At 38.5% G+C, this 14,722-nt stretch overlaps 1 protein-coding gene across 1 annotated transcript in view; it reads left to right on the top strand.

Annotated features, from left to right (window-relative positions):
• LOC139454138 (guanine nucleotide-binding protein G(s) subunit alpha) overlaps positions 1 to 14,722 on the top strand; it is a 69,247-nt gene that overhangs the window by 21,209 nt on the left and 33,316 nt on the right. The window contains exon 5 of the mRNA XM_071235663.1: positions 10,261 to 10,358. Coding sequence (XP_071091764.1) covers positions 10,261 to 10,358 — 98 coding nt within the window. The remainder of the gene's footprint in view (positions 1 to 10,260; positions 10,359 to 14,722) is intronic.

The following is a 14,722-nucleotide window of genomic DNA, read 5'->3' as shown; positions in this document are numbered from 1 at the left end:
ACAGGGACCCCGTACTTTCAACTGGTAATACTGAGACACGATACACAGGGACCTGGTACTTTCAACTGGTAATACTGAGACAGGATACACAGGGACCAGGTACTTTCAACTGGTAATACTGAGACACGATACAAGGGACCTGGTACTGTCAACTGGTAATACTGAGACACGATACACAGGGACCAGGTACTTTCAACTGGTAATACTGAGACACGATACACAGGGACCTGGTACTTTCAACTGGTAATACTGAGACACGATACACTGGGACCAGGTACTTTCAACAGATAATACTGACACATGATACAAGGGACCTGGTACTGTCAACTGGTAATACTGAGACACGATACACAGGGACCAGGTACTTTCAACTGGTAATACTGAGACACGATACACAGGGACCAGGTACTTTCAACTGGTAATACTGAGACACGATACACTGGGACCAGGTACTTTCAACAGATAATACTGACACATGATACAAGGGACCTGGTACTGTCAACTGGTAATACTGACACATGATACACAGTGACTGTATGACCTTATATTTTCAGTGTGTATTTCCATCCATGAGGTGATAACATGCACTGTGAGGCTGAAGTGGTGACTTGTCACATGCAATGAGACAAGTCTGTCAGGCCACTAGCTGTGTATGAAGGGATTGGGTTGGTGGTACAACCTTGTCCAACCGGTAGTACACTTAGAAGAACACATAATGGCCAGTGCTAAGCTGGTTCTATCTGGGGGATTGTGCTGTCCAATATTGATTCACCTTAATATGTTAGGTACCATGTTGCCTGTACCTGTACCTGTACCTGTACCTGTTGTTTTAAAAACAACCCCCACCACACTTTAATCAGTAATGAAATGTCACAAATTTATGTGATACATTAGGACATAATATATTATTAGATTTTTATCTAAATTTGTAATAATTTCTGTTTTATATTGTAACTTTTCGATCTATTTAAGGCATCAGGGTAAATTGATTCACAGAATTATGTGAATTTTGTGTTTGGTGGTGAGATGGGTGGGAAGAAATATCAGATAATATTCTTAGTGGGGCTTGATGAAGCCAAGTTGAAACTAATTGGGCAACTCATTGGGTGTTTGCACGGTTGGTATCATTACCTCTCTGAATTGATGAAATAGGCCTGTCATACCCTCTTACTGATCTCTTGTCCTGAAAGACACACTGTCTATAGCAACCTTCCATGGTTTACCTGTTGCCATGGTAACGGGGAGCCTGTGAATTTCATTAAGCATGGAAAAGTACATGATATGGTGTGTATTGACTATATGCTTTGCAGCTTAGTAATGGTATTGTGTGATTACAGCCAGTTATGAAATGGTGTTATATAAAGCTTATCCAGACTAGAATTTAGATATAGATAAGATAACGTGACTTAAAATAGATGGAACTGTATAACTGAAAATAGTTTTCTATGACAATGCTATTTAGCTACTACAATCGATTCAGCAAATTGTTTTTTTCAAGATAAGGTTTGTAATATATGTTTATGCTGAGAGAAATGCTACAATTGCATGAAGTAGAAAAATAAGATAACAGACATAAAAACAATATATCTTTCCGTTCCACATGAACACAAAGCCATAGCACTTGTAGTTCCGTTTAAACATTTCCAGGTCAATACCTACAGAAGCTGGATGTTGATAAGAAGTTTGAGAACAAGACAAGGAAAACTAACATTCATAACTTCAGAATTTAGGAAATATTTGGATAACAAATATTTATAAGCGAGTCTTTTTCTAAATCATAACGAAACTGCTGACGCACAGGACATCATACTTCCTGTCCAACACTGCCTTTAATATTGTTTTATGATAGTTTATTATTTGTAAAATGTAGGGTAAGCAGATCTTTATATGTTAATGTATGAAGAGAAAAAAAATTGGTTAAGATATGTGAATTTCTTTGATATTTATGTCTATTTGTGATATAATAAATGTATATGCATGTTTCAAGCTTATATCACAGACAACCTTGGAAGGAGCTATTTTAAATTCTCAAGGAAATGTTAATTAAATGTTATTAAAATAAAGTGAGCTGTTCTATTCACAAGTTAAGTCGCCCCCACCTGTGCATTGTTGTAGGCGGTTCTATTTCAACCCTGATGTATTGTGTTGTCCTTTGAGTGTCAAACACTTCGTGGTGATTTATTCCAAAGAAAGATGATCTCATGTAAGGGATGTTATGTATAAAATCAGCTAGTATTTTGTTGCCATAAAAACTGTTTTTCCCTTGTAAGGGAAACCATTCAACTAAATGTTGTTAATATGTATGATTTATTTTAACAAAATGTGACCTTGGTGAAGTATTTAATCCCAGGATGAATGATAGACGACCATGCTGGATGGGAAACACCAGCTCAAATATCTCCAGTCGTATATGTTTCAACATTATGGCATTGATGCACCTATGTTCATATTTCATAGCCGGTCATATGACTGTGCGCTATGAAAAACACCGACAGTCACACATTCATAGCTCTGAATACCGTTATATCTAAATTTAACCTCCATTCCTGGGTAATTTGTTTTTTTCTACATGTTGGTAGACACTTGCTAAGCTTGAATGATCAGCTAAGAGGATATGGCCTGTAGGAGGCCGCGAAAAAGCCTGTATCTCTCAACCCAGTACTCCATTATGCAACTGAGCTCAAGTTGGGCTTGCACAGGTTGTTCCTAGATTATTGAAGACACCAAGCCGCCAATCAAAGCAGACTGGCTATTTATAGCAGCAAACAATATAAGAATGGTATATTAGGTATTCAATGTGTTGCCTGAAGCGTGGCGAGGCCCGTGCTGTTCTGTTGTTGTGAATATATCCGTCACTGGCCAAGCTTCGTAATGGAGGCTTGATCAGTGGGACTATCGGTCACATGACTCCAGAACCTGTTGTCTGCTGGCTTTGCCTGGCCAGGCTATTTATAGAACGCCAGCATAAAATTAGGGACAGGCAACAAGCCAGTGATAAGAAATGACTTGAGTGCTCCTCTCCCAAGCAAGTGAGGGTTTGACCTGGTGGTTAGGGTGTCATGGCCGTGGTCCCCATGTGCGCTCAGGAGGGTGCGCTGTTGAATAGGACTAGAGCCGAATATGCTGGAATTAATTGCGTTTTATGTGAATAAGCTTGATTTATTTAGCTTCACTTTGCATCATTTGGGGTCATTTGCCTGAAAATACAAAGTGTTGTTTTCATTACTGAAACATCAAAATATTGCATTTCTTGAAAAAGCACATTGATTTTGAGGAAGAAGTAGATATGTCTATCTATGAAACTGAAGAAGTAAAATAGGTAATGCTTGAGGATACACTAGATGATATTGATATGAATCAACAAAATACTTTGAGGAATGGAATTATGTTTGTTGTATTTGGCAAGCATGGGTCACTGAAGACCTATTCTACCCCCGATCTTCACAATTGAATATAATTATAATATCTCTTGTAGGTATATAATGAAAGTATAAGAATGTATGTGAGGTATTAATTTTGTCAGTGTCCTAACTTGAATTAATTATGAAGACTGTTTAATTTGAAAAATGATTCACTGGTGCTTCAGACTGCCAAGGAAAGCAAAGTTCGCTCAAAATATTATACCCACCAGTAGCAAGCTATGTGGTGCCCTAGCCTTATATTTGTTAGACAAGGCCCACTGTATACAAAGGTAATGGGTTACCTGACCCATCTGGAGTAGTGACTCATCCCGTTCTGGTTGATTGGCGAAGGTGAATCAAATGTAAAATGCTCAAGTTTCTTTTGTAAAGGTGAGGGAAAGTGAAACTACTTCCAATGTATGGAGTAACACCCCAAGACCCCAAATATGCATGCATCTCTTCACAATACCATATTTCCTCTATTAGACGCCCGGGTGTCTATTATTTTCCTGCAAACTGTTGACCCTGCGTCTATTAAAGGTTGGTGTCTGTTCTGTTCAATGCTGGTACAATGGCAACTCACTACCCCACTGAATTCCAAATTCTACAGTAATACAAAGGGTACATTTGCAGGAAACAGTTATTATAAAGTTATGGGGAGCAGTAATTACATGTCGTAAGCTAATGTGATAGGGATAATTAATTTCATTAAATGATTGACCAGCCTTCTATTTTTTTACTGAGCCTATGACCCAGAGTCAATTTGAGGCTGGTGTTTAGTGGATGTCCGGCACCTGATAGAGGAAATATGTTATATTCATCAGCTGAAGATTTCAGTCTTGTGTTTACCAACTCTGTATATAAAACAGTTATGGAGCGGTTGAATATTTGCATTCAGGTTCAGTGTTTCATGTTTCTATCACATTTGGCAAACTGATTTGCCAGGCATTGTGGTTTCTGTAGGCTTTGCTTGTCTTATTTCGGTGATGTATTTCAGTTGTGTCTTCATCCAAAGATAGCTTTGCTTTCCAAATCCGCTCACTTCTCTCCTTTAAATTCCCTTGGGAAACATTCTAAGAAGACCTCTCTTCTCTGACACTGTGTTTTGTACAGTAAATGGACTTGCCATTTGGAAAAAACTAGTTGATCATAATGAAAGGTCTTGGGCTTTTACTCAGGATTTGTCAAAGGGTCTGTCATTATCTGGTTTACTGTCTACTTACTGACTTGTGCCCAAATCTTAAAGATAATGCTTCAGTCGTCGCTCCTGGTTGCTACAATCACATGAAGAAAAACTCTTCTTTTTTCAAGAAAAAAAGGAAGTTAGAGCTGTATTTAATCTTTTATGTGGAGTTTAAATACAATAGCATCACCATCTCGTAATCTTTTCTATATTGATTAGGAGGCAAATATTTCAGGTCCACCTGCGCTCTGAAGATTGGAGATGAAATAAATAACCGATACTGCTTACCGTTAGGAAATATGAGTCTCTCTCTGATTTCAGTTAACATGGAAAGGAATGGGATGGGCTATCATGCATGGGTGTGCCCATGTTGGGTTTATTGTCCATGTTTTCAATCAACACAATAGATACTAAATAGATCTGTCATCATTTGTCAAGTTGGTATTCACTATGAATTAAGTTTTTCTGTGGAAAGTTGTCAACATATTGTCTTTAAATCGTACATTTTCTTTTGGAAATTGAAAACAGTAGCTGTCAACAGTTGGGCGAAACTTTTCACAAAGTTAATGCCATTACTCAGAAAGTAGACTGCTGTAGTGAGTAGGGCAGTAGGGTAGCCTAGTGGTTAATGCGTTGGCTTGTCATGCAGGGTTGATTTCCCACATGGGTACAGTGTGTGAAGCCCATTTGCCGGTGTCCCTTGCCGGGATATTGCTGGAATACTGCTATAAACCATTGTAAAACCATACTCACTCACTCACTGTAGTGAGCAGTGCTTTCTTGTCCCATATGAAGGGTTGGAAAGCAAAACAGCCTAAGTCCTACTTGTCCTAAGTAGGACTTAGGCTGTTTTGCTTTCCAACCCTTCATATATCTGGAAACAAGACAGTCAGCAGTCAAAGACTAAATCAGTCTTCCTGTCCACAATGTACACGACTTGCAATTCTTGTACTGATACATCTGTGTATTAAATGCACGGCCAACAATGGAGCCGTTTAGCATGGAAGGCGTACGTTGACTAGTTGTGTATTTACCAGTGTGTAATATGGATCTTGCCTCCATTAGGCGAGTATTGACGTGTGGGTAAACTTGGCAGTGTTTCTAGCCTGGACGACATTGGTCGCTGACCTGGAGCACAGACTTATATCATTGACGCTGCTGGCATGATCGCTTTGAACAAGGTCACATAACTGGGGAGGCCATTTCTCTGATTATGCTGCTTCAAGTTCAATTTAACATGTCTATTCTTTGGAAGTCGGTCAACAATTTTGGAGTTCCTAGCTCATCTTTTTACCGCTGAATTATTTTTGTTGAATTTCGCTTTCTGTTTTTGAAGCTTATTGATTTATTGAATAAAAGTGACTTGACACAGTTGGAGAAAAATCCATGAATTGCAGTAGATATTTGGGGCATCATGAAAGCCTTGTCATGAGTCAAACTTGTCAACAGGATCAAGTGTTTGGTTGGAATGGGTTGAATTCGAAGAATAGGGATATTGATATTGGCGTTTTAGCTATTCAGGGTCTTGCATCAGGACCGCCTAAATATTAGCGTGAGGATTAATTGTAGTAAGATTCATCCTGTATTCTAAATTTCCCCTCCCGCCCCCAGTCCAACTCCTCCTGACAACAAATGGCCAGCTCCAAGATTCCACTTGGTATGTTTACCTGCAGTCACTGTTGAAGCTTGAAGTTAAACATTATCCATGCTAAAAAGATACTGTATGTTTTGTGAAAAAGAAGTGAGAATATCATCAGGTAGCAAGTAGAGTGAGGGTATTTAGAGATAAAAACGAGGGTGTTGAAGGTAGGGAATTATTCAAGCAATGTTCCTGCGTGTGTATTTGTTTATGCATGTTGAAAATGTGGGTGTGTTGAAACAAGCCTTGTCAACTGGAATGTTTATTTGTACTACAAAACTTAACTGTGTTCTCATCAAAGTTTATTTTACTACTTAAGATCTGAGCCAAATGAGTGGGTAAAAAATATATTTTGTTTCAGAATACTTGATCGGATTGGCCTGGTAAATTGCTTCAGTGCTGTGGTTTTTATGTATGTTCACAGAATATCCAGTAATTTGTAGTGCCATATTGCAGCGAAGGAAACTGACGTCAGAGACCTGTGTCCAGACGCAAAAAGACTCTGAACTCTGAATGTTGTCAGTTATGGAAAAGACCAATAAGTGTATTTTCCAGTCTCTTTGTTAAGGTTCCTGTCAGTTTTGATTGGAGTTGTTTGAGGATAATCTACAGCTGTGAGTGCCGAGGATGACCATTGTGGGTAGTGTATTTTAAACACTTGTGGATATTTCCATGAAGAGCAGATGCAAAATGCCCCCCAACAAATTTGTATTCATGAAAGTCACAGATGTGAGTGCATAAGGTTAGGAAAACACTGGAAGAAAACATATAACACATAGGACTAGATCTGTGTATGACAAGAGCCCTGTAGGACTAGATCTGTGTGTATGACAAGAGCCCTGTAGGACTAGATCTGTGTATGACAAGAGCCCTGTAGGACTAGATCTGTGTATGACAAGAGCCCTGTAGGACTAGATCTATATATGATGTGAAACGAGACAGCTGTGTGTAGTTTGATAAAGGAAATATGTAACTCATACATAATAGGACATTGTTTAAAAGCCTTCTTACGTTTCATCTGCATATTTGAGATATGATCGTGATATATGGCTACAGCTGCGTGATATGACTACAGTCAGATACAAAGACTTGCTACATGTTGACTTGTGATAGGCTCTTTCTGAGATGTTGTGATGCAATGGCTGTGAGATACTGTAGTCTAATATGACAACATTTATACAATGAGTGTGTGACACACTAAGATACTCTAGTCTAATATGACGACATTTATACAATGACTGTGTGACATATCAAGATACTGTAGTCTAATATGACAACATTTATACAATGAGTGTGTGACACACTAAGATATTTTATCTAGTCGAATATGACGACATTTATACAATGATTGTGTGACACACTAAGATACTGTAGTCTAATATGACAACATTTATACAATGACTGTGACACACCAAGATACTGTAGTCTAATATGAGTTTTCACATCGATTTATCGATTCAAACCTCAGTGAACTGAAAAAAATACCCAGTCTGTCTTTATATCGTCTTCAAACAATATTCTGCATGGCACTTACTTAAAGATGTCTGTTGATGTGTTTTCAACTTTTTCTAAGATATCTACCAGTATGTTTACTATCTAGATGACTTAATCTAACTTTCCAATTGCAAACAGAATGAAGCTAGTTTGCATGTTACTGAATTATGTGCAATTATTAATTACCACGCCCTAGACACGGTTTACTGTGGAGGACTGTATGAAAATCACTTGTCATCTTAACAGTTTGGCATTAAAGTATACTTAAAAGCGTTGCACTTTTTTAAATGTTTTCACAATTGAAATGTTCACCTATAATATAACATAATAATTTCTCTAAGTTACTTTGCATATTATTTTGCAAATGGAAATATGTGCACATTTATGTCTTTCCTTGATGCACTGAAATTCCATTGATGATGCCATACAATACTACAACATCACAAAGCTAGGTTACAATGTAGTTTAAAGGGCACTACGGCACTATTCTCATTCATTTTAGCAATAAGCAGTGTGCGGTCTGTCATAAAATGGGAAATAAGTCACGTTTGGTTTGATGCATATGGTCCTATCCATGATGTTATGACTCTTGGTCTATGACCTTGCACCGCATCGTTTTGACTTTAAAGGGTAGAGGACAGTTGGAGCTGTGCAGTGAACACACTTGAAGCCAGCAGGCATCCAGACACCGTGATACATATATAAGCTGAGGCAAGGGCAGTGGAGACACGACCAGTTCAACTACCACATGTTGGCAGCCCATAGGCATATCAGCCATTGATGAGTCATTCAAAAGGAACATTATTTATCTATATGTGGACTTTATATTTATCGATTTGGTAATTTAAGACTTATCTTTATTCTTCTTGTAATGGGTTTGGATATTTTTAGAAACTTCTTTATAAAGCAACCACTAGTGTGTGAAATTAACATTTCATGTTGTTTAAGGAGGAGGATGAAATATGGTTTCATGCATTTGTAAACAGTCATAAAGTCAAACCTTTGAACAGAAGGTGATTGTGTAGAAACATGGCCTATTATGTCGATAGGACTTCACATGCAGAAGACACCTGGAGGTGTATAGTTTCAGTGTATGATCTATAGGAATGTCTGTGATAAGCATCAATATACAGAAATAGTCATAGTTGTTTTTATTGTGCATTTCAGAGGTTGAAAATATTATGCCTTTTTTGTGGATTTATCAAATATTTATATTGTGGTTCAGGACAGAATGACTATGGTTACAGTGTCTTGAAAGGTATCTGTGGTTAAGGTATCCTTAGATGACTCTACAAAAGTGGGCATTCATCCTTAGGTCATTGTACTGGATGATGGACTGTGTAATCTTGCTGATTCTCTCTTGTTCAATCGATTGTAGTACCACTAAATACACCTAAATATTTAAAAAGGATATTATTGAAAGAACAAATTATTGAATTGATCGAAAGATAAATTGTTTAAAGAACAATTGTTGGAAGAACAAATTATGGTATTGTTGCACATAGTCTATTTAGGGCTAGAAATGGTCCACAGCAACCTTTAAGAGAATACTTGATATGTCATGTGGTCAGGCTTGGTTATTTGTTTTTTTTGCATGTTACCACACCTTGATGTTGAGGATTGATACAATAATGTCAATCACTGGATTGTCTGCTCCAGACTATTTGTAGGCCACTGTCATATTGATGTGTGGTGTTACTCAACAATTAAACAAACCAAGCTATTTTGAAAACAAGGATTTACTTGTTCCTTAATTTTCATGTAACTTTTAAGGCCCCATTTCACAAAACAATCTTTGTGTAATAAAGTTGTCGATGTGCCATGACTCTCTGTGTCTGTAAGAAAGCGGGGACACGGGTGGCCCAGTCATCTAAGGCGCAGTGATTCACTGTGCAGAGTTGTCTCCCTTCGGAAAGGCAGAAACCTATGATTGTGAATTTAAATCTCTGTTGGCCCCGATTATGTTTCTAGGTTCGTCAGCACCATACCCATGCTCGTGGGTTTAACCGAAGTGGTAAATGTCTGAGACCTCAATCACTTCAGGCTTTCCTCCCATATTAAGCTGACATGCCGTGATATAACTGCGATGATGTAAAAAGCGGCGTTAAACCCAACTCACTCACTCACTCACTCACTCACTCACTCACTCACTCACTCACTGTAAGAAAGCCTGCATGACGGGTTGTGGTTCAGGATTTCAGTTTTACAGGTTCCCCCTAATGATGACCTTTAGTTTGTCCTGCATATGAGCTTCACCAAACAGAACAACACGTACACCTACCTCTTGCATTACGGAGACCTTCCTCTTGAATGAAGCTAAAATGCAGTGATACAACTGAAATATTGTTAGAATCCATTGAACTTGACATAGGGTAGGAGTTTTCTAAAGAGTGAAGGTTGATATGAATTCCATACCAATAAGCCACATGTGATGGATGTTAAGATATTTTGTTGTTTATCAATGTGTCATTGTCAGTCTACTGTGTCAATGAACAAATATCATTTCCTGTTCATCAACTGATTATTTGTATTTTTTATTCCAGGAATTTTATGAACACACTGAGCTTCTGTGGAAAGACAAAGGTGTACAGGGATGCTTCGAGCGGTCAAATGAATACCAACTCATCGACTGCGCCCAGTAGTAAGTACAGACGTAGTAGTGTACCACATCACACGGGGGTGAAGCAGGTCACCGGGTCACGGGACGTGGGGATTAGGTGTTCACAATGGCGGTTGAGTATGGGTAGTACATGATGGGGGTGTGACCAGCAGGGTAGACCAACTCACAACTGTGACTTGGCTGATTTTGTGTACAACCTCGATGGAAACCTCCAGTTTGCCTGTTAAAGGATGGATCACACTTTTGGGGTTGCATTCATGTTTATATAATATTGCTGTTGCCTTTGTCCCTATTGCTGTCGTTCACAGATATGACCACAACCAAATGTCTGAAAGATTTGGACCTTCAACTGTAAACTTCATAATGCTCCCAGATTACTCATGTTTATTTATGTGCAATAAATATAATGTTCAGAAATATTTGTATTTGTATACTTGTTGGTATGAGCCATTGTAACTATAGCCATATATCAATAGGTGACGTGATACATATTATTAAATCTCTATTCACATAGCCAATAGACATAACATGGCTGATGTAAAGATCTTGGAATGGGTTTGGCCTTAGCAAGGCAAGGTCAGTCTAGCATAGATTTTATTACTATGCATGGAAGAACCTTTAAACAGCTCTTAACACTGAGTGACATGGAATAGTTCCAGTTCTTTGAGAAAAATTGGCTGGTGTCCATATCTATTATTCCACTATGGAACCCTGCTATATAAAGACACTCATGTGACACTAGGTCCTGCTGGTATAAAGAGGCTATGCCAGATCACAGTTGTACTTCTCTTCTCTTAAAATGGGCCTGTGGTTGTCAGTCGACCTGAAGACACAATGATAATACAATGAAGTGTGCATTCCCGTCATACTGGGAGTATTGAGTCGTATCTCATGGCCGGGACTCATATTAAATGCCTGATTGTTGAACAACACGATATGTTCACAATTCGTCAAAGTAATGGGATACTGTTCTCTGATGTAATTTCACACCATTATTGAATAACTAAACAAAATGTCATGGTGTTGTGGTGTTTATTGTCCATGAATATTTTTATACTGTACATACTATTCAGCCAGTGATTGTACTCTCGGATTTTGTTTAATGAACGAAAGGTACAAAGGGCATACTGTTCTATGTGCTTTTGTTGCAGTATGTCACACATTACCAGATGAATAAAGATCTTCATACTCTGGCGTCAAAACATATTATGGAATTTTGGTGGGATGTTAAGCTCACCTGGCTGTGTGTGTTTCTAACAGGGAGTTGCATGTCCTCCATCATTGTCAGTGGATGTCAGGTCACTCTTTACAGACGTTAAGCCTTTGTAACCTCTTTGATATGTCTGTAGCCTTGTGTGTAAGTATTCAGTTCCAATATGATATACATACCATTGTGGTCAGAATTATTTGCATTAGCCAGGCGAGCTACATAACCTTTCAGATGTCACTCCCATTGTTGAAACTCAACATGAGACGTTTTCAAGGATATTTTTGCTTTTGTTTTGTTCCAAATTATTGACCATGGCAGATGATAAGAAAGAGTTTGACAATATTTTTTGGAAGTTCCAACAATCTGCTATTTTTGGACACGTTTATATAATTATATTGAAAAATATGATTTCTTGGATCAACATGTATTCTTTATAACTTTGCTTTTGACTTGATCATTGAAACTCTGGTAAACTTTCATTTTGGCTGAATTCTTGTCATCGATCACCTGATGGATTGAACAAAAATCTTGAATCAGTGGCTCAGGCCATAATTTGTTTGAAGTTGAAATCTGAAAATGGCAGAAAATTTGGCCTTAGTTTGTAGGTTGTATTGGTTTGGGCAGTATAGATAATTAAGACCATTTCCTTTTGGCAAGTGTAAGTGATGCCTTAGAACTCAATTTTTGAAACCCTTGATTTGATAACAGTCAATATCAACCTATTCCTGGTCTCTGTATTGTTGAAATTAGATTAAATATCCTGCTCAGCTGATTTGTGCCATCACCAGTGTGAAATGAACCGTGTGTCATTATATCTCATACGTTAGAGAACTTGATGTATGGAAGGTGTTCAGATATTAAATCTCAGACCTTGCCCTCTACACCTGTGTACTTTCTTGTATGAAAGGTCTTCAGATATTAAATCTCAGACCTTGCCGTCAACACCTGTGTACTTTCTTGTATGAAAGGTCTTCAGATATTAAATCTCAGACCTTGCCGTCTACACCTGTGTACTTTCTTGTATGGAAGGTCTTCAGATATTAAATCTCAGACCTTGCCGTCTACACCTGTGTACTTTCTTGTATGAAAGGTCTTCAGATATTAAATCTCAGACCTTGCCGTCAACACCTGTGTACTTTCTTGTATGGAAGGTCTTCAGATATTAAATCTCAGACCTTGCCGTCTACACCTGTGTACTTTCTTGTATGAAAGGTCTTCAGATATTAAATCTCAGACCTTGCCTTCTACACCTGTGTACTTTCTTGTATGAAAGGTCTTCAGATAGTAAATCTCAGACCTTGCCGTCTACACCTGTGTACTTTCTTGTATGAAAGGTCTTCAGATATTAAATCTCAGACCTTGCCCTCCACGCCTGTGTACTTTCTTGTATGAAAGGTCTTCAGTTATGGAAAGCTGTGTTTGTCTGCCAATATGATCCATCTGCCTTTGTTCTAACATACTAACTGTTTCACCAGTATTACCCCACTTATCAGAGTCTAATGGAAAGTCATTAGTAATTTTGTTTATTTCTTCCACTGGCATTGGTCCTCAAGCACATGTACACAGGTTTTTATTAACAATTTGATCACAAGACAATAATTCCTAACTGTGGTTGTTGATAAAGGCGTCATTTTAATATGCATGTAAGTTTGCCTTGTGAGTAGTCTGTGTGGTCACAAGCCTTCATGATCTGTACAAGTGTCACACAGTTGACTTGCACCAGCTGTAGTACGTTTGGCCCAAGTCAACCATTGCTAGGACTCGGCTACACCGGCAGCATGGCCTGCATGGTCATGAGCTCACATGGTGCCTATAATTAGCTCCTGGCATGTATTATTGGCCTTCCTCCCTCTGCCTGTCAAGGTCAGCATCCAAGGTCAGCATCCAGGAAGTGAGTTGGTCTGACATTTATGCTCCTCTACCTTCCTTATCTGCCTGACTTGTGCCATGGCTTGTTTGAATGTATGCTTCTGCCTGGACTGTGTGTGCAAGAAGCCGCCACTGCACTGAGTAGTGTGGGGAGTTGTGTCGGCTTCAGTTTGTGTTTGCTGTTGGTTTGTGAGATGCAGTTTTGTTGTTGGTTTGTGAGGTGCAGTTTTGCTGTTAGTTTGTGAGGTGCGGTTTTGTTGTTTGTGAGAATGTCTTCAGTGCTGTTAATTGTAGGGTTTAGTGATCGTTGATGCGTTGGTGTTTGATTTAATTATCTTTGCTATAGGCTGTTTATCAGGATGCATTTAAGTATAGTCATTGCTGTTAGTTAGAATGGATACATCTGTTGATGTTGGGTACAGTCATTGTTGTTGAAAGGGATGCATCAGTTGCTGTTAATGTTTGGGATTAGTCAGTGTTGTTGAAAGGGATGCATCTGTTAGATACAGTCATTGCTGCTAGTCAGAAGGGTGCATCTGTTAGATACAGTCATTGCTGTTGGTCAGAAGGATGCATCTGTGAGATACAGTCATTGCTGTTGGTCAGAAGGATGCATCTGTTAGATACAGTCATTGCTGTTGGTCAGAAGGGTGCATCTGTTAGATACAGTCATTGCTGTTGGTCAGAAGGATGCATCTGTTTGATAACAGTCATTGCTGTTGGTCAGAAGGATGCATCTGAGAGATACAATCATTGCTGTTGGTCTGAAGGATGCATCTGTGAGATACAGTCATTGCTGTTGGTCAGAAGGATGCATCTGTTAGATAGTCATTGCTGTTGGTCAGAAGGATGCATCTGTTAGATAGTCATTGCTGTTGGTCAGAAGGATGCATCTGTTGTTTTGGGGTACAGTCACTGATTTGGGTTAGAGGGATGCATCTGTTGCTGTTGGAGACAGTCATCACTTTCTCAGATGATGCATCATTTGCTGCTCGATGGTAAGATTAAAGTGTTGCTATATATTGAAAGTTTTTACTGTGTTTGAAACACTTGGTTATTGCTTGTGGTTTTGAAATATAGTGCTATTGGTTAAGACGGTGCAATATTGATTCTGGTATGAAAGGTTTGATCATTTCTGTTTTATATAAAATAGTCTCTTATTGTGTTTGGTTTGAGCGCCCGTATGAAAATGATTTAGCTGTTCAATATTACCAATTTATATTATATATGAACAAAACTGGGTCCATTTTGCATGCAAAATTATGAATGCATTTTTGTTACTCCCCTGTATAACCTCATAAGGTTT

Source organism: Haliotis cracherodii, unplaced genomic scaffold, assembly GCF_022045235.1.
Source record: "Haliotis cracherodii isolate W230 unplaced genomic scaffold, xgHalCrac1.p SCAF_10, whole genome shotgun sequence".
NCBI classification, from domain to species: domain Eukaryota; kingdom Metazoa; phylum Mollusca; class Gastropoda; order Lepetellida; family Haliotidae; genus Haliotis; species Haliotis cracherodii.
The sequence above is the reverse complement of the archived record's forward strand: the minus strand, read 5'-3'. Positions and strand labels throughout refer to the sequence as shown.